Below are 19,721 nucleotides of genomic sequence, written 5' to 3'. Positions count from 1 at the left end.
ACCTTTAGGGGCCGCAGGGGGTACGACCTTAAATCAGAGGCGGGGCCCTTCGGAAATTGTAGCCCTAGGCCAATTTGCGGGGGAGGACAAACCCGCACGGAGCCCTGCCTCAGAAACAGGGGCAGACAATAGCAGCAGGCGCTTCTGCCTGACCCACGCGGGGAGGCGCCAGCCCACACACAGCTCCTGGGGACGAGAAGCAGCCAGGTGCGGTGAGCGCCCGGCTCGCGCGCACCAGGATCACCTGGGGCTGCACACATAGCTGGAGCTAGGGCGGCCTAAGCCTAGAGGCCCGCGCGCTGCTCCTAAGGCTGTGATTGGAGTGACACGGCCGCCCCCAGCGCATGCGTCCTGCGCGGCTCCCGGTCCTATTTCCTGGGTCCCTCTTCGCCCCGCCCCCGCCTGAGGGGATGTCATTGCGTCGCGGCTAGTCACGCCCCTTTCACTTTCCCTCTGAGCTGCCGGCAGGCAGCTTGTCTGGGGCTCAGTGACCCGGCCGCCGGCAGGTGCGCGCGGGGCCTGCCCCGGCGGCCAGAGGGAGCTCTGCAGCCGCGCGCCGGGCTGGAAGCGACGATCTCGTCCCCTTAGGGAGATGTCGCGGCCCAGCAGCGTGTCCCCCCGGCCGCCCACCAGCGCCCTGTCTGGCGGGGGCCCGGCCGCAGCCTCCGGCTCGGGCAGCGGCCGGGCCAAGGGCCTGAAGGACATCCGCATCGATGAGGAGGTGAAGATCGCGGTGAACATCGCCCTGGAGCGGTTCCGCTACGGGGACCAGAGAGGTGACCGCGGGCCGGGATGATGTAGAGGCACCTGGGAGGGAGTCGGTGCGTGAGGCCCTGTGGAGGCTGGGGGCCGAGGGGGCTTCTGGGTGAGCAGGGAGATCTGTCATTCTGGGGAGGGGGTAATCTGTACAGGGTGTGGGGGGGAAGGGCAAAGGATGGGGGTACCCTTTGTCAGGGTCCCTTCCCCACTCTGACCTTTAGGGTGCAGATGTGGGGACCCTCGTGAAAACCCCCCAAGCTTATTTACCAGCTTAGGGTAACAGTCAGTTGCCACCACCAAGCATGCCCCAAATCTTAGGAGAGAGCCACTTGGAACTCTGCCTTCCCCCAAATATTTTTCAAGTCCCTAACCCCCGTTTTCCTGGGCAGATCCTCCCCCCAAGTCCTTACACACTGGGTAGGCTTGAGAGTATACCCTCACCAATTAGTCCTGGTGAATACAGATTCAAAACCTTTGGATCTTAAAACAGTGAAAAAATCAATCAGGTTCTTAAAAGAAGGATTTTATTAAAAGAAAAGGTAAAGTTTATTTCTGTAAAATCAGGATGGAAATAACTTTACAGGGTAATCTGATTCAAAGAGTCCAGAGGAACTCCCTCTAGCCTTAGCCCACGTCCAGACTACCCCGCCGTATCGTCGGGTTAAAATCGATTGCTCAGGGATCGATATATCGCGTCTAATCTAGACGCAATATATTGATCCCCGAGCACACATATCGATTCTGTGTCGATTCCGGAACTCCATTGGGGTTGATGGAGTTCCCGGAATCGACACAGAGAGCCGCAGACATCGATCCCGCGCCGTCTGGACGGGTGAGTAATTCGATCTTAGATATTCGACTTCAGCTACATTATTCACGTAGCTGAAGTTGCGTATCTAAGATCGATTTTCCTCCCCTAGTCTGGACGAGCCCTTAGTTTCAAAGTTACAGCAAAACAGGGATCAACCTCCCTCTAGCAGAGAAGCATTTACAAGTTGAGAAAACAAAGATTAAACTAACAGGCCTTGAGTGGCTGTTACTTACAAGTTTGAAATATGAGAGACTTATGCAAAAAGATTTGGGGAACATGGATTGATGTCCGGCCCCTCTTAGTCCCAGGAGCGAAAACCACCAAAACAATGGTCCTTTGGGTTACCTAATTTCTTAATCCTTTACTTGTAAAAGGATTTTGATGTCTCTGGCCAGGAGGGATTTTATAGAATTGTATACAGGAGAGTTGTTACCCTTCCCTTTGTAGTTATGACACACCTAGACAGGGGTTGTAGGGGGGAAGGTAGGGATTGGGTTGGGTTGGGGGGGGGACCTGGGCAGAGGATGTGGGGGAGAAAGGCAGGGCTTGGATGGGTGGGGAGTGACCTGGGAAAGAGATTGGGGGGGGGTAGGGGAGGGCTTGGACTGGGTTGTGGGGGGTGATCTGGGCAGGGGATGTTTGTGTGTGGGAGGGCGGGACAGGACATGGGGATGCGGAAGGTTATACTGCTGCCCCATTCTGGTGGCTGAAGCTCTTTGAGGGCACTGTGGCGCTCTTGGTTTGGGAAGCAGGTAGAATCATTCTAGTATTAACAGGAATAGCTGCTGAGGTGAATTTAGGGTGATGGGGCTGACAGCATGTCATGTCTGAGCTATAATATTTATGGCTAGAACATGTCTCGAGTGCTGGTACTTCATGCATGTGTGCCGCCCTAGCCTCTTTTGAGGTTCCATGGATGCTTATTGGATCTTGGATCGTTATCAGTTATGTGAGCTCTAACCCAACATAATGAGCTCCTATACCACCCCAGTCCTCTAATTGCCCAAGTGCCATATTGGCCAAAATATTCAAGGGTGAATGGTGGACATGACTCCCTGGCACTTGTACCACTGAGCTCTTACACTGGGCCTGGCATATGACTGCAGTTGGCTGAAAAAGCTAGGAACCACTACAATAGGTAATGGCAAGGGTTTTATGTGTGTGAGGAGGAAGATACTTCCCACTAACAAAGCAGAACTACAGATTGGCCTCCCCTCTTGGATGAGACTAATTTATTTGGAGGTTAGAGATCTCTGCTCACTAGTTCTTGGTGAGATTGCTTGTTTTGGCATGGAAATAAGTAAATATTTCTCATTTTATTTGAAATAGGGAAGAAGTAACATGCTAATTATGTTGTGTTATATCTTCTAATTTTTTTAATTTTTTAGAAATGGAATTTCCTTCTTCTTTGACTAGTACTGAAAGAGCATTTATTCACCGGCTGAGTCAGTCTCTTGGACTGATTTCTAAAAGTAAAGGGTAAGTTAATGTGAGCTTGGTTGTGTTAATTACTAAAAATGAAAGTCCACATATCTCTTTAAAAGGCAATATATATATATTTCCAGTATTTCTTGTAGTTTGACCGAGGGCAGATCATTCAGGAGGGTCTAGTAGGGAAGAGATACTGAGGTTCCTTGCAGGGTTCTTTGAGCACTAGTTCTCTGGTTGAAGGAATCTGGGGCCTGTTCAGTTTGGGAAGCCTTGCCCCCTCTCTACCTTACGGATTTATGAAATTGACAAAGAAAGAACTCTCTTTACACAGAGAGCCAGGAGTTATTCTACTCTGAACTGTATTGCCTCCTGACCAAGATTCTGCATGGAATCTGGGAGCTTGGTAAGGGACATATCATCGAGAGCAGCACCTCCCCTACTCCTAGAAATGTGTGAGAGCATCTGTACAGAGTAATGGAGGAAAGGGGTTGGATGGTGTTGTGGGGATAGGTTTACTCCCCAAGTCGCTCTGCGTTTCAGCCTTCTAAGTAGAAAAGGGGAAATCTTCATACAGAGGGCCCCTTTCATGCCGAGATAAACAGAAGATGATCAAAGTCCAAAAGTTGTAGGGTCACACAGAAGAAGAGGAAACAGAGCACAGTGTATATAAAAGACATAAAAATCTGGACTTGCTGATAGATCAGCTGGGGAAGCATCCTAAGAGACTGAGTTTGAGCAAAACATTTTTTTCTTCTATGATTCTTGAAATAACTTCTGAACGGGTACTGTCAAGGTTCAAAAGCCTGATCATGGCCACTGAGATAATAGCAGGTCTTTGAGTCAGAATTCTAAAACCAGGTTGACCTTTTGCTTAGGCATCCTGTTGGATCTCTTAATCGTGTGCTGGATGCTTTGTGTTTTTTTGTGGTATTTGATATATTATTAGACTAAACTTTTTTTTGTAGATCACCTTAATATAATTTAGGAGTTAATTGTCAGAAGATTTGTATGTATAGGTAAAATAGTTCTATCTAGTGAAATGAAAAATTTCTTTATTTTTTTCAGAAAAGGAGCAAATAGATATTTAACCATAAAGAAGAAAGATGGGTCAGAATTAGCACATACAGTAATGGCCTGTAGTTTGACCCCCAATACAAAACATGCTATTAGGAGCCTAATTCAGAGATTTCCTGTGACCAATAAAGAACGCACTGAACTTCTACCAAAAACAGAACGAGGAAATGTGTTTGCTGTTGAAGCTGGTATGTGCAGTATAATCTGATAAGAGTTTGTGAGTTCATACTGTTAGAAAATAGCTTGCTTTTAATTTTCTCGTGCCATGCTATATTATTGACTTTTTCCTATTAAAATAAGAAGGAAGCTTATATTTGTCTTATATTAATTGAATTCCAGTTGTAGATCTGGTCCGTAAACTAAAGAGTTTACAATTCAGACTTCTTAAATCTCTACTAACCGACAGAACTAGTTCAAATATACATTTGATAAACTGACCTCTTAACAGGATTATTATTTGAACAGGTATTCAGCTATGAGGGCTTAATTGTATTTCTGTATAGGAGGTTTGGTCTGGTGCACAGAAAACTCTACTTCATTTGACATTACAGATTTTATGATGGTTCTAAATACTGCACACTTCTTGTTCTTAAGGTTGTATTATAATAAGGTGAACAAGACTAGAGTTTTGTGTGTTTGGGAACCATTGTTTATTAACTGTGTGGCAGTGCTTTATGAAGAAGGGTGTGTATGATTTGATATAGCAGTGTACAAATGGTAAGTCTATTTACCTCTCCAGCCTGCTTAGCCAGTTGTTTGCTCCTGTCCAGCTCAGTCTGTTAGCCTGTGTGAAGAAGTCGTAGATATAAAGGACTCAAGTTTGTACTGAAATTGCATCTTCTGACGTTTTCATAGAGTGGAGGTGTTTCTTGATAGATTTGACATTCTCAGGAAACTTATACTAAAACTGCTTGAATTGATGTTTTGCAAGAAGCATGAAAACCTACCTAGAATTTATTTTTAGTTTATTTAATAGTGATGGACATCAATAATTTGAATTTTAGATAGTTTAATATTAGACTTTTGCAGAATAGCCTCTTATGCTAAAGATTTTTATGATCCTTGCATATCTATGGTATGTGCTAGTGTTAAATATGTGGCAGTGTACACTGTATATCTAGAAGTATAGACTCAGCAAAATCAGTTTACCGTATTCCAAATTAGACACGTCTAAGAATATGTTTACACTGCAATTAGACCCCACAGCAGGTACATGCCTACTGACTTGGGCTTGCTGGGGTCTTTAACTGCAGTGTAGATTCCCAGCTGGGACTGCAGCCTGAGCTCTGGGATCTTCCCACCTCTCAGGGTCCCAGAGTCTGGGCTGCAGCCTGAACCTGGAAGTCTACACTGCAGTTAAACAGCACTGCAGCCCTAACACCATGAACCCAAGTCATGTGGCTAGGGTCCACTGCAGATTTATAACTGTACTGTAGACTTACACTGCAGGATTTGGGACTAATTTAAACATGGATACAATGAGTGTGGCCAACAAATCATTAGGAAAGGAGTGGGATAAGAACCACATTCGTTACAATATGATTATACGTTAACTCAGAGAAGGCATGTGTTCATCATGGTGGAGTAGTTTAAAAAATCATTAGTCATTTATTATTTTAATATATGATAACTGCTCTAGGAACTGTGGAAGAAATGGGTCTGCAGGAGAGACTTAAGGCCAGCATGGTAGCCTCACAGGTCAGCTACTTTAAACCAGTTGCCGCCTCTCCTTAGATGCCTAGATGCGTTGCTTTTAAATACAATGGTTTGTTCTCTTTCCCTGTGGGGCTGAGTCTGATGTTTTCACAGCACTTGTAGCCTTTCCCCACTTTGGCAGTGAGATATTGGGAAGGTTAATCTTTTTATTCTTTCAGAAACCTTTGTCAAACAACAGAATGACTTCCACCAGAGTTCTGGAATGTGTTCGTTTGTCACTTTAAAATATTTTACTGCACTAACATGGAAACGTGGTATTTTGATTTATTTTAGAAACCTCTATATTAACAATGTTCAGTTTTTGCATTGAGTTATAACATTTTGGGGGACATCTTTGATGCCATGTCATTAATTCTGTCTTTTCTTAGAGAACAGAGAAATGAGTAAGACAAGTGGGCGACTTAACAATGGCATCCCTCAGATTCCTGTGAAAAGGGGGGAATCTGAATTTGATTCCTTCAGGCAATCTCTACCAGTTTTTGAAAAACAGGAAGAAATTGTCAGAATTATTAAAGAAAATAAAGTTGTTCTGATTGTGGGAGAAACTGGATCAGGAAAAACTACTCAGGTATGTCTTTTCACTTAATGAACTTAAAAGGATTAATTAGTTCTTTATACTGTTGGACTAACCATATGTGTTTTATTTGTGTGTCAGAATGAAGTCCTAAAACATTATTTATTTAAATGGGATCTCTTCGTATTACTCTGTTGGCTTTTCTTTGTGTCCAGGTTTGGGTGCCACATTTTAGGAAAGGTGTGGACATACTGGTGAGGGTCCACAGAGAGTCAACAAAATGACCAAAGGTTTAGAAACCTGACCTATGAGGAAAGATTTTAAAAAAAACATACGCATGTTAAGTCTTCAGAAAAGCAGACTGAGGGGGGAGCTAAGAAGTCTTCAGATATGTTAAGGGCTGTTATAAAGAGAATGGTGATCAATTGTTATTCAGGTCTACTGAAGGTAGGACAAGAAGTAATCTGCTTACTCTGCAGCAAGGGAGGTTTAGGTTAGATATTAGGAAAAGCTTCCTGAGGATAGTTAAGGTCTGGAATATGCTTTCAAGGAAGGCTGTGGAATCCTCGTCATTGAAGATTTTTAAGAACAGGTTAGACAAACAGCTGTCGGAGATAGTCTCAAGTATACTTTATCCTGGGTGGGGTCTCCAGGCAGGTTCCAACCCTATACTTTTTTTTATTGTAGTTTATGGCCCCTGCATTATGTACTGTGTTTTTAACACAAAGAACTGGCCTAAGAACACAGGGTCAAATCCTGCTTACTTACTGCACATGGGAAGTTCCAATGCCAGGTTACGAGAGCAGGATTTATCCCAGAAAAGTCAACAATTCTTGGTTTTATTTTTTTTGCTTTATGGCCCAACCCATGCTGATTTAGAGGGGAAGTGAAAGTGGCAATTAAGAAATTGTTGACATATGCACACATACAGAACAGTTGATAGAAATGACTGCAAATTACAGTTAGGAAATGCAGACAAGTGGTAAGAAAGGGATCAGTGAAAAATCTGTGGTCAGTAGGTTTACGGACAATAAGAAATAATTTATTTAAATATATTAGAAACAAACAAAACCTACAATGGCATAAATTAATTTTACCATCCTCATCTAGTAATCGACAGCCATGATGCAGAAAGGGCAGTAAATATTTGTTTTCTGTATTTGGTTTTTTTTTTATTCTAAATAATGACTGTAGAGTTCTCTTAAACTCTACCATGACTACATGAGACTTTTCCTAAAAGTTGTCATGGCAAAATTGTGATGGTTGTTTCCCTTTTAAGAGAATTGTAGTGTTCTTTTATATATTTGGTTAGAAGTTTAACATCGTTAAAATTTTGTTGGGTCATCCTGTGTACCAGTGCTCCTTATCTCACTGTTTTGGGTAAGGAACTTGAGAAAGCAGCACTGAAATGTTTCAAATTCTCTCTCAAACAGGCTAGAGCCCAAAATAACATCATCTACCTAAAATCAGATTGAAAGATGCCTGTTCTATTTCCCTGACTTTGTCAGTAATAGCCCATTATTGGTCTATTAAACACTCCTAGAAAAAATTCTTTTTGGCTTTGGATGCCTTCTTCCTGTATCAGGAACCAGCTGTGCCCTCTGCTATGAATTCCAGAGGGATTCCTGTATGTTTCTCATTTGGCAACAACAGGAGTAGTAGTCTCAGCAGAGCCGCTTAAGAAATTCTAGTATGTAGGAGGAGAGAAAAGAAAGATCAAACACTTCAGCACCCAAAACCTTGCAGTAATGGGGGTTGGCATCTAGGATAAGAAGCTCTGACCTTTCCTCTCAATAATAAACGACATTGAGAGCATGAGCAGACAGCCATGAGCTCCTAAACCTCTCGCCTCTTGTCTATTTCTGTAGTGATTTATGGTGATCTGCCTCCTTCATGCTGAGTACCAGTATTAAACACCCAAAATACCCTAAATTGAATAATGAAAAAAGAATTGTAATGGGGTCTTACAGACTGAATCTCCATCTCTTCTTTATAAAATGAGCCAATGCAAACTGCTTTACTCAGTGGTGCTTCTCAGTTATATTTTGTTTGCTAAGGTAGAAAGGTTGCAACGCTATCAAACTAAAAAACAAACCCACTTTCTTTTAGATTCCTCAATTCCTTCTTGATGACTGTTACAAAAATGGAATTCCATGTCGCATATTTTGCACTCAGCCAAGACGTTTGGCAGCTATTGCTGTGGCTGAGAGGGTTGCTGCAGAAAGGAGAGAAAAGATTGGCCAGACAATTGGCTATCAGATTCGATTAGAAAGCAGGTATAAATAATATTATGCTTTTTTTTTTTTTAAAGTTGTGTAAATGCATTTAACTCTTTGAAGAAAAATTAGATTTTAAGTTCCTCAGGGCAGGTACTGTTCATCTCATGTCATTTAAGCAACATGCTTATCTGTGATGCTGAACAATAAATGATCAAAGAAACACAGATAGCTACATAGTGTGAAGTATAAAATATGAAGTTCCATCTGATCAGATGTCCATGAAAGTGCAAAAACCAGAAATCTCTGCTGATACACAACTTTAACTTTAGTTTGATTTGGAAATAAATAATAATTTGAGGATATGTGGATCTAAGTTTTTCCTCAAGCACAAAATCCCAATTCATTTTAGTGAAAATAAAAACGTTTATTTTTATTCATTATTTGTATAGTTCTGAAAGTCTTAGGAGCTCTGAAGATATGCTAGTAAGTCAGGGCCTTGTCCTAAATAATTTTATGTAATACACACTAAATAGTGTTTAAACGTGTAGAAAATAGGAGGAAACAAAAATTAGTTGAGCCCTTGCCTGTTTTTTGTTTTTGTTAATGTTTGTTTTTATTTTAATTTGTTCATTAGCTAACCCTTTCAGCAGGAGGTTTATCAGACTGTTGAGAGACTTGTGTTTTTTAAAGTGGGGGGTGGGGGGAAGATTGGTTGGACAGAGGACGTAGGGGTTGGGGGTTTCCAGGCATATGGTGCCACTCAGAAGGTGGTGTGGGGACAAGTGAGAGGAGGACATTAAGATCTTGGCTAGTTATGCAGCTTCAGTGGAGTGAAGGTGCTAAAGTGAGTGCAGAAGGTGACAAAAGCAGAGAAATGAAGGAGCTAGGTGGCCATGAAGGTGAATACAGAGGTGTATGCTTGATGAAGAAAGTCACAGGAAGCACGTGAAGGGTTATTAAGAGGGGCTAAAGATTATGAAAATGTCCAGTAAAATGGATTTGCAAGAGTGTTTTGAGAGTCTGAAGAGGGACGGGGCAAGATGAGTGTCTGTCTGGCAGGCCAGAGAAGAAGAGGTTGCAGTAGCTGAGGATAGGAATAAGTCGTTTCTGTAGGGTTTGTTGGCAGAGATGGACAAGAGCAGGTGTTTTCCTAGGCAATATCTCCTAAAAGAACTAATAGGATTCTAGAAGGAGCTTGAATGTGCGAGGGGAATAGAAGAGAGACTGAGAGGATAATGGAATTTCCAACAGTAATTGACAAGAGGAGAAGAAGGGAGCATTTGGGAGGGAAAGTAGTTAATTTTTTTAGTCCTGTTAAGCATTAGATGACAGGGGGGTACCCAGGAAGAGAAGCTGGAGAGCCAGTCAGAGATGTCAATCTGAGCAGAGGTAGGTTAGGGATGGAGAGGTAAGATTCCTTGAGGCTGGTTTTCTTCATTTTGAGAGACTTAATGGATTCCCAGCTGTTATCCTTTGTGTCTCCCTTTTCGGCTATGCTTTAGATGTCTGCAAGAAAAAAAACCCTTGCTAGAGGTAGATGTTAGTCAAGCATTTGTTGGGGCTTGAATTGGTGGGGAGAAAGTAGTAGCAGTCTCCCAAGCTATGCCCAAACACCTCGCGTTGCCTATTGGAGGCACCAAAATGAGATGCCAGCACAATACAATTTTGTAGATATTCAAAATATAATCACTTGGGCTCTACTGACATGAGAGCTGAGGTTCTGGAGAATAAGATGGAAGACTCTAGGGCTATGTCTACACTAGCATTTGCTGCAGTATAACTTATGGCGCTGAGGGGTGTGAAAAACCCCTCAGAGTGATGTAAGCGCTGTATAGACAGTGCTATGTCGGCAGGGCTGGATAGTTAAGCAGACCCGAGAGCTCTCTCCCATCAGAGCAGTCACGTTAGAGAATTTACAGTAGCACACTTTCATCGCTGTAGTTCCACCACTGTAAACTCTTTAGTGTAGCTGTAGCCTAAAAAAGACTGGCTTGCAGGTCAGTCTGGTGTGACCCGGCTGATTTCCAGCACTGACAGTTGAAAATATTTTTCAGTGGTATAAGTTGGAAAGTTCAAGAGCATGTTTTATCTTACATTAAGGAGTCATTTCTTAGTGACCAGGTTTTGTTTTTTTGTTTTTTTTTTTTGAGTGCCATTAATTTTTAATAATATAAAAGATAGATTGCATATGTTAAATTATATATAATTTATAACATTGCAAAGAACTGAATGTGTCTGTTTTATAACTGTTTAATTAGAGTTTCTCCAAAGACTCTGCTAACATTTTGCACTAACGGTGTATTACTTCGTACGCTGATGGCAGGAGACAGCACACTATTGACCGTGACACATGTTATTGTGGTAAGAACCCTTGCGTGTTCATGTAGAGTGACATTCCAGAGCCCTTGACAACTATGAGATCAGGCTTTATTTTTTCTCATTAATTGGCTGTATAGTATACTTAGTCTCAAATATTTATGTCAGCTGAGCAGAATATGAATCATAATTCTGTATTTGCTGCCTTTGACTGGTCTATATAGTAGTTCATGTGCTTGTTTGTTTTTCTGCATTAAAAATACTGTTTGCTAGTTTAATGGGCTCAGGTTTTTTAGTGCATATTTGAAATTAATAAGAGTACATAGATATATTGAGGGGAGGATAGAGTACTGAATTGTTTGCAACATTCTTTGGAACTAAATACAGTTAGTCTTAGGACAGCTCATGTTGATACTGTGGAGTCTGGTGAGCATGTATCAGAATTCCATGTGTCTCACATTTCTGTTTGCAGTCTACATTGAAGCAACACTTCTGTAAGCATTCCGTACTGCAAAGTGCTGAGCACTCTGGCCACAGTCAGGATCATGACCCTATTGTGTTAAGCACTGTACAAACATACAGCGAGGTCCTGCTCCAAAGAGCTTACACCAATTTAATGTGTGTTGCTTTAAATTGTAACAGAAAGAATAACAAAGGTAACAATCGTAGGAACACATGGGTACATAGAGCAAGATACCTTCACAATTTAATGGTTCTGAGTTTTTTGACTTTTTAGAAAAAGTTCAAGATGTAAATAATCTCTGGTCAGCTACCTGTGACTAAATTATACTTCATGGAGGATTTTGCTCTTATGATAAATGTTAATCTGAAAAGTTATTTTATAAAAATTAAATTGTGGGGATCCAACTTTGTCTCCGTGATTTCCAGATCAGATTTGTTCAGTTATTGAGTAAGGAGATTGTTTTGCAACTGCCAGTTTGAAAACCCAGCTGAGGATCTAAAAATCTAGCAGTGTTTTGTGTATCATGCATCATCTTTAATAGTAAGGTTCAGCAGGCAAATTCTGCTCTGTGATACTTGTGCAAAATCCCTCCTCTACAGTTTCTTACTTCATGATATAGAGATGTATTTCCTTTGACAAATACTTGTGTAATTTATTGGCCATCTGTACAGGTTAGCAGAGGGTACAGTTTTCTCAAATATTTTGATCCTGGATCTGGGATGTTTGCCCTTTTTCTTGTAACAGGATGAAGTACATGAGAGGGATCGATTCAGTGACTTCTTGCTAACAAAGTTAAGAGACATATTGCAAAAACAGACAACTTTGAAACTGATTCTTTCTAGTGCTGCCCTGGATGTAAATCTCTTTATCAGATATTTTGGAAGCTGCCCAGTGATACACAGTAAGTCAAGTACTAAATCTGACTAATTTTAAGATCAGTTTTTTCCTGACTAGAATTTATCTATCGCATTAAAGCGTAACAAAATATTTGAATAAGTGTTTGTTAAACCTATGACACTTTGGGGGAAGGGATAGCTCAGTGGTTTGAGCATTGGCCTGCTAAACCCAGGGTTGTGAGTTCAGTCCTTGAGGGGGCTGTTTAGGGAACTGGGGTAAAGATCTGTCTGTGGATTGATCCTGCTTTGAGCAAGGGGTTGGACTAGATGACCTTCTGAGGTTCCTTCCAACCCTAATCTTGTATGATTAAGCAAATCAAAGTTGAAATTTTGTGCTGACACACACTCCTGAGCTTGCTGGATTTTGAAACATTTCTGTAACCATTGCAGATTAGTGCATTATTTTTACAGAGTATTTTTTTATAATATTGTGTTTTAGAGATAAAGAAATAAAGTGGGGTATAAAGACAAGAGAATGAGCTCAGCTTGATGCAGAGAAAATTAGAAGCGCTAATAACTTTGAACGTGTAATTCCGGCTGGTATTTTCAACCTTCTTGTAAAATGCTCATCTGCCTTGACTCCACTATTATTAATAAAATGAACCCCTACCAAAGTTATAACTTTTTATTGAAAGAATTATTATTGTTGAATCTTTAAAATAGCCCTTAGAAATTTGTTGAAATCTTTTTCTTCTCCATACCAAGGCAGATGTATTGGTTCCATCATGTAAGGATAACTAACGGTGGCAAGGAAAATCTAAAAATACTAAATATTAATTATTTCTATTTTCAGTTCAAGGAAGACCATATGAAGTTAAGGAGATGTTTCTGGAAGATACCTTACGAAGTACAGGATATACAAATAAAGAGATGATAAAATACAAAAAAGAAAAACAGCGAGGTTAGTATACGTATTTCGAGGTGGGGAAAAGAGACATTGGTAGCAACTGTTTTCTAGTAGTAAAACATGGCCAACATTTTTGTTCAGAAGTAGATTTTTGTTCAAAATATTAAATAGTAAACTTCAGTGGATCAACCCAAGCAGTTTTTGGCCCTAAATGTTTTACTCTTTTGTGGTACATTTTGTAAAAACTCGAAATAACACTTAATTTCCTGCTGTTTTCTTTTTTACATTTTTTTGTTCTCCACTTGGTAAACATTGTTTTAATATTTTTTTTTTTACTGTTTCTAATGAAGCAGAATCCCGCATAATTCACTTGTTTACTTTTAGCTGTGTGCAGGCATCATAATATCAACAAATACTATATAGGCTCACCTACTATATAGGCACAACACAATGTCTGCAGTGCACAGAAACAGTGAGTATTGATGTATAGGGGTTTTGTTTGTTTTTCCACTTGGTGGATATTTTAGAAAAGTAGAATCTAGAAAAACTCACATATTAACCAGTTTAAAGAAGACTGTGGTGAGGCTAAATAGACATACATGTCCCTATTTAAAAAACAACAGCAACAAAAAAACCCAACCCCAACGTATACAATGTATGACCTATTAACAAAATATCTTTTAAAACTTAACATGAGGCATAATTATATAGTGTACATCATTCATGTTGCTCAGTTTGATATAGAAATGATAAATCACTGTTGACCTAGTAAAGCTTTTATATTTCTGAGGAATATGTATAATGACCAGTTATGGTCTCCATTATGTTGTTTGTCTAGGAGCTATTTAATTCCTCTTGCTTGATCATTTCAAAAGTTTTCTACTTGCAGAGAAGTAAGAAATTTTGTGTCCATTCCTGTAATAATTCCTTACTTGGAACTCCTCTTCTGTTACAGTCTATAGTACTTTGTCCTGATCATTTGAGGATTGAGTCTTCTGTATATTATGGCTTTATTCCTTGCTCTTAAACCAAAGATTTGCAGTAATGAAACTTTGGAAGATCTTTGCGAGTTACTAGACACTGCCCCTGGATTTAAGCCAACATTCTAACCAAAGGATTGCATAGACAAACTCTTACTGTGTATGCTTTTTGGAAAGTATTTATGCCTGGTAATGTCTCCAATACAATTTTAAAGTTAATTATCTTTAATAAATAAAAGTGGGTATTAAAATGTGGATAATAAAATGTTTGCTTATTAATGCTTTATTAAAATTATAAATATTTTAGAAGAGAAACAGCAAACCACCCTTACAGAATGGTATTCTGCTCAAGACAACACTAGCAAACCAGAATCTCAAAGGCAGAGATCTGTCCCAAGTGTGTCTGAAGAGTATGACTTGTTGGATGATGGTGGTGACGCAGTGTTCAGTCAACTGGTATGGTTTTCTTTTTCAATTTTCAAATATGCTATATCTATATCCTTTCTCCCCCATATAATATGTGACTATAACAGTTACATAAGGCAATTTAATTTTAAGAAATGAATTATGGATAGATCCTATACACCTGTGGAAAAAGCAGTGTGCTCTGCTTGAAATGTTAACAGTATTATTTAAAATGGAAGACTTTTTTAATCCCTTGGTGGCAGGAGTGAATGAATATCTCTCAGAAGACATCGCATTGCTAAGAACAATGAATTAATGTTAAAATATTATTATGGTCACAAAAGTGACTGTAAAAATCTTATTGACTCAACACATCTGCCTCTCATTTGTGTCTTCTAAGTCGTATTTGCTTGCTTCAGTGACAAAACAGTTATATTGCGTATACTTGTGTAGTGACCCATCCCTTTCAGAGTTCAAGTTGAACTGGCAGTACTGGAAAAATCATCTTTTTTTGTTTGTAAACTAAGCTAAGTAAATAGGGAAGTCATTGAGACAATAAATGGATCTGTAGGGACCATTTACAGTTAATCTTTAATGTATCACGCTCTTAAATAACATTGGCTATTTATCTAAATGTCTGACAGAATATACTTGATGGAAAAATGCAGTAAAAAGTTCAGATTTAAGGCCATCCTGACAAATTTATTCAAGTACAGATTAAAGGTATTTTTCATTAAAACTTTGTACCTGCCACCCAATTATCATCTTTGCTTAACATATAGTGTTTGTTATGTAGAAAGATGGGACTGCTTATAATAGTATGTCCTTTAACCATAGCATTTTATTCGTTAAACCATGTTATAAAGTCTTACACTTGTATACATTTGCAAATAAGGGACTCTTCCTTTGTAAGTAGTATTAGGAAGGGAATAAATGACACGTTCACATGCAGTAATTGCCTGAAGTCACTTCTTCTTTCTTTACAATCCTCTTTGCAGTTCCAAATTAGTTTAATTTAGATGGCATTGTTTGTAGTCTATTCTTAACTGTTGTGTGTGTCTCAGTCTTGACTGACGATGTGAAAATGAGTCCTGATCTCCAATATTATATGGGTATTCATCTGAGAACCTTTCAGCTCCTTGAAAGTGTTTGTCACAAAATTGATATAGTAAAGGGCTGAATCAAGCATAGGCTACAAATACAAGTGTACATATAAGATTATAAATTTTATAGTTCTGCATGTTTGGAGACAGTGATGTTTACAGTATTGTGTTTAATAAATGTAGAAAATGGGTTTATAGTGAAATTGTTGATATGGAGGTTTTTTTAGAGGGACACAAATGCTTTTAAATGAAAAGTTTTTATATCAGTTGCTATTTAGAATATTTTCTTCCACTCTTTTACAGATAAGTGAAAATCACTTAACTGTTTGTTAAATCCTTATAAAGCATTAGATCATATCCTATTTTAATAACTTATATTGTCTTTATTTAGAAAAAGTGCCCTACCATTCTTGTCCTTTTAATAATAATTTAGTTTGAGGACGTGACTTTTGTATGCCGCAATTCCAGTCATTATGAAAGCTGGAAACTTGTTTTCCTGTCATAGTGTAGAGGATTGGCATAGTATCACATTATTAAAATAGTGAGGGGTGGGTAAGTTGGAGGGTGGGTGAGAGTGGGTGTGTGAAGAATGTAAAACATTAAATTAGCAACTGCTTTAGAGAAGATTCAAATACTTTTTTTTTTCAAGTCTGTTATCTTTTTTCAGACTGAAAAAGATGTGAATTGCCTTGAACCATGGTTAATAAAAGAAATGGATTCTTGTCTCTCCGATATATGGTTGCATAAAGATGTTGATGCCTTTGCTCAGGTGTTTCACCTTATCTTAACTGAAAATGTCAGTGGTAGGTTTCTCTTATTTCTCTAAGTAAACTTGTTTTTCTTATTGGGCTGTGCAGCTTCCTACAGAGACTTTTCAAAATAAAAAAATAATGCAATGAGTTAAAAGTGCTATGAATTCTACATCACTTTTAGTTTCTCAATTTTTGTTTAATTTTACATTAAAATATCTCTTTGAGAATTGACTTAAGATTTGTATGATTAATGGATTGTGTCCTTGATTATTGATTATTACCACAGTATTCTCGAAGCGTACATATTTTTATAGAATCATTTTGGGTAATACAATGAGGACTGACAATGGGAAAAAATGAATCTTTTGGTCCTGCATCCAGAAACTAATCTTTCTGTAGGTGGGTGGAATTTAGCAGTGCTGCTAAATATAATGTTTGGAGGAATCAGTAACACTGTTTGAAGAATTTCCTTTTTGCCCAAAACACTAATGTTTAAATTTTTCCTCATTAGTTGATTACAGACACAGTGAAACCAGTGCAACTGCACTAATGATTGCTTCAGGGAGAGGTTTCTTAAGTCAGGTAGAACAGCTGATTGGAATGGGAGCAAATGTCCACAGCAAATCATCCAATGGCTGGTAAAAAACAATTGAATTCTTTCAAAATCTGATTTGTTTGTTTTCTAAATAGGCAAGTTTTCAGTTTACAACCAGGAATAATTGCATATTTTGATAATGTTACGTATAGTCTTGACAAACTAATTTTTTTTAAATTCTACCGTTTTCTTTACTCTTTCTGCCTAATGTCATTTCTCAATTTCAAAAGGTTTTCAAAATATTTACTTGTAAAATCTTTGCTTTGGAATTGTTTTTAAGTGTACTGGCATATGGTTCCCCTTCCAATGGGCCTAATCCAGAATCCACTGAAGTAAACAAGAGTTTTTCCATTTACTCCAATAGGCAGTGGACCAGGGTCAAAATGCTTTGCCATTTGTATTAATTGGGAGCTATATATACAAGACTGAAAAGAGAGTACATGGTTTTATTCGGACCTTCTTTCTCTTCAGGAATGACTTGTGGTACTGTCTATAAATATAATATCCCTTGACTTTCACACATCTGTAACCATTAATTCGTTGTTCTAGTTATTAGAAAAGATAACTTAGGATCACGGTAGATCGTTGTAATACAAAATGAAGTAGGAATTGGTCTACCATTGGATTTATATCAGGCAGATTCTGATACCAGAAACATGCAAAACAGATTTGATTTAGGGAGAGAAGGGTAAAATTGGCTTTCTAAGGAGATAATGAACAGGAATTTTAATTTTAAAAACCAAATCTTTGAGCATATGAATCTCTTAGTCTTCAGAGAATACTAGGTGTGCCATTTCAGAACACTTGCCTGTGGAGTATAGGCAGTAGTGAAGGAAAAATACAAAGTGTGACTCAGTATCGCACATAGGCTTATGTTTTTCAACAGAAGAAGAGAAAAATTATTTTTCACTATAACTTGCTTGTACTTGCTCTTGCACAGAGCTGGCAAACTTACTTTGAGGGGATTTCTGTATACTGTATTATTTGGATATCATGTGCTTTCAAGTGTGAAAACATCTAGTGGATACTACAGTGATGAGAGCACAAGAAGTGCACAAGTGTTTTAAAAAAGGGTACATAGAATCTGTAGATGACTGATATAAATAATTTGTAATTCTGAATGAGACAGTAAAGAACACTTTGTAACTGTTGCAGGATGGCTTTGGATTGGGCTAAACATTTTGGACAGACTGAGATTGTAGATCTTCTGGAATCTTACAGGTAAGGTATTCCTGCTTTGCTGAAACAGTTTTTTAACATGTAAATGAATTAAACATGTAAATGAATATTCATACATAACTTTAAAGGGTACAACAATGTTTCGTTCTCTAGGTTCTAAAATCTGGCACAAAAAAGCCAATTTGCAAAATTAGGTATAATAAATCCAGAAGATATTCTTGCTTTTTAAAAAGTAAACCTCCTGTAATAAGACTAGGTGGTTTAAAAATATATATCAAATACATTATAGCAGTGGTTCCCAAACTTGTTCCGCTGCTTGTGCAGGGAAAGCCCTGGCGGGCCGGGCCGGTTTGTTTACCTGCCGTGTCCGCAGGTTCGGCCAATCATGGCTCCAGGCCAATGAGAGCTGTTGGAAGCGGCGCGGGCCGAGAGACATACTGGCTAGGAGCTAGACTAGACATGATAAATCGATCCCTGCTGGATCGATCGCTGCCTGCCAATCCAGCTGATAGTGAAGACATACTCTTAGATGAGCTATAAAACAAATCAAGTTGAGCAAAATGAAGGGAGAAAAGACACTTACAGATATCTATTCAGTGCATTTCACTTGCACTTTGGAAATATCATTGCTGGTATAGCCAAGTTGAACAAATGTAAAGTATTCCTAAATTTCACAAGATATTCTATTACACAGACTATTTGACTATGTATGTTGTTTTTTTCATGCATAAATGTTTTCTATAAATATTTTTGTTTGAATGTGCTTTAGCCTTGGTATCAAAGAAAAATAAATATATCAGACTTGAGAGTAGGAGGAAATTTCTAAGGCTCTGTCCTCATAGTTTTTTTATAAGGGTGTTTTTTTTTCTATCAAAATTGTTTAGTTGGTATAATCCTGGGGTGGGCACACGTATATCAATATAAAAGAGCCATTATAGCTTATTCTCCTCTATGGGCATAGCTATCTCAGTATAAGACACCTTTATACTGATACAAGTATATTCACACTAAAGTAGTTTTGCTTTAACTGTACAAGTATAGTTAAAATGCTACAATTTTTATGTGCGGACGAAGCTTTAGAGTCCAAGTTAAATCAGTTCAGCTCTTCCAGAGTAAAAGTCCTCTAGTTGAAATGGGATTTAGCCATTTTGAAACTAACATGCAACATAATGTAAACTACATTTCTGTTTTTGGAATATTTTATTCAAAACGTGGTTTTCACTGTACTATCTTAGCATGATATTATGTATTGACAATATATGCATATATAATATATACACTGGAACATTCAAAAATAATAGTTTGAATCATAGAAGCTCTCTGGTTATGATAAAAGCCTTATTGGTTTTAGATCATTTTACTACTGGTAAAACGTAACTGTTAAACTGATTTACCACCTACTCAAAAAACTGCAGCTGGGTGTTTCTTTAACTGGGTAGAGCTACATGCTGGTGGGGAAAAAATGCATTTTCCAGCTACTTTTTTCCTTTTAAAAGGTAAATTGGGTGACTGGCATTAAAAACAAGTGAAAGTATAACCATTTAGAGCCCTGATTAAACAAAACATTTCAGCTCATTAAGCATGTTAAGTACTCAATGGCACTGGCACTTAAATCACTGAAGTCAGCGAATAATAATTTGCTGTTGTGAATATTCTGTTAT

The 19,721-nt window shown here is 38.7% G+C and overlaps 2 protein-coding genes across 5 annotated transcripts in view; one reads left to right on the top strand and one right to left on the bottom strand.

The window, feature by feature from the left end:
- MCC (MCC regulator of WNT signaling pathway) overlaps window positions 1-295 on the bottom strand; it is a 356,575-nt gene extending 356,280 nt beyond the window's left edge. Inside the window, exon 1 of the mRNA XM_030566225.1 lies at window positions 3-295. The gene's annotated coding sequence lies outside the window, so the exon portion shown is untranslated. The remainder of the gene's footprint in view (window positions 1-2) is intronic.
- A 243-nt stretch (window positions 296-538) lies between these two features.
- YTHDC2 (YTH domain containing 2) overlaps window positions 539-19,721 on the top strand; it is a 46,402-nt gene continuing 27,219 nt past the window's right edge. The window contains exons 1-12 of one of the 4 annotated variants that reach the window (XM_030566418.1): window positions 539-776; window positions 2,959-3,049; window positions 4,067-4,263; window positions 6,160-6,359; window positions 8,415-8,581; window positions 10,783-10,885; window positions 12,048-12,204; window positions 12,993-13,100; window positions 14,334-14,482; window positions 16,202-16,337; window positions 16,798-16,924; window positions 18,037-18,102. In XM_030566418.1, the coding sequence (XP_030422278.1) occupies window positions 593-776; window positions 2,959-3,049; window positions 4,067-4,263; window positions 6,160-6,359; window positions 8,415-8,581; window positions 10,783-10,885; window positions 12,048-12,204; window positions 12,993-13,100; window positions 14,334-14,482; window positions 16,202-16,337; window positions 16,798-16,924; window positions 18,037-18,102 (1,685 nt within the window). In that variant the 5' untranslated portion in view covers window positions 539-592. Of the gene's footprint in view, window positions 866-2,958; window positions 3,050-4,066; window positions 4,264-6,159; window positions 6,360-8,414; window positions 8,582-10,782; window positions 10,886-12,047; window positions 12,205-12,992; window positions 13,101-14,333; window positions 14,483-16,201; window positions 16,338-16,797; window positions 16,925-18,036; window positions 18,103-19,721 lie in introns of all 4 variants that reach the window. The other 3 variants (XM_030566417.1, XM_030566420.1, XM_030566419.1) reach the window with 3 other exon arrangements.

Source organism: Gopherus evgoodei, chromosome 6 (assembly GCF_007399415.2).
Source record: "Gopherus evgoodei ecotype Sinaloan lineage chromosome 6, rGopEvg1_v1.p, whole genome shotgun sequence".
NCBI lineage: Eukaryota > Metazoa > Chordata > Testudines > Testudinidae > Gopherus > Gopherus evgoodei.
The sequence above is the reverse complement of the archived record's forward strand: the minus strand, read 5'-3'. Positions and strand labels throughout refer to the sequence as shown.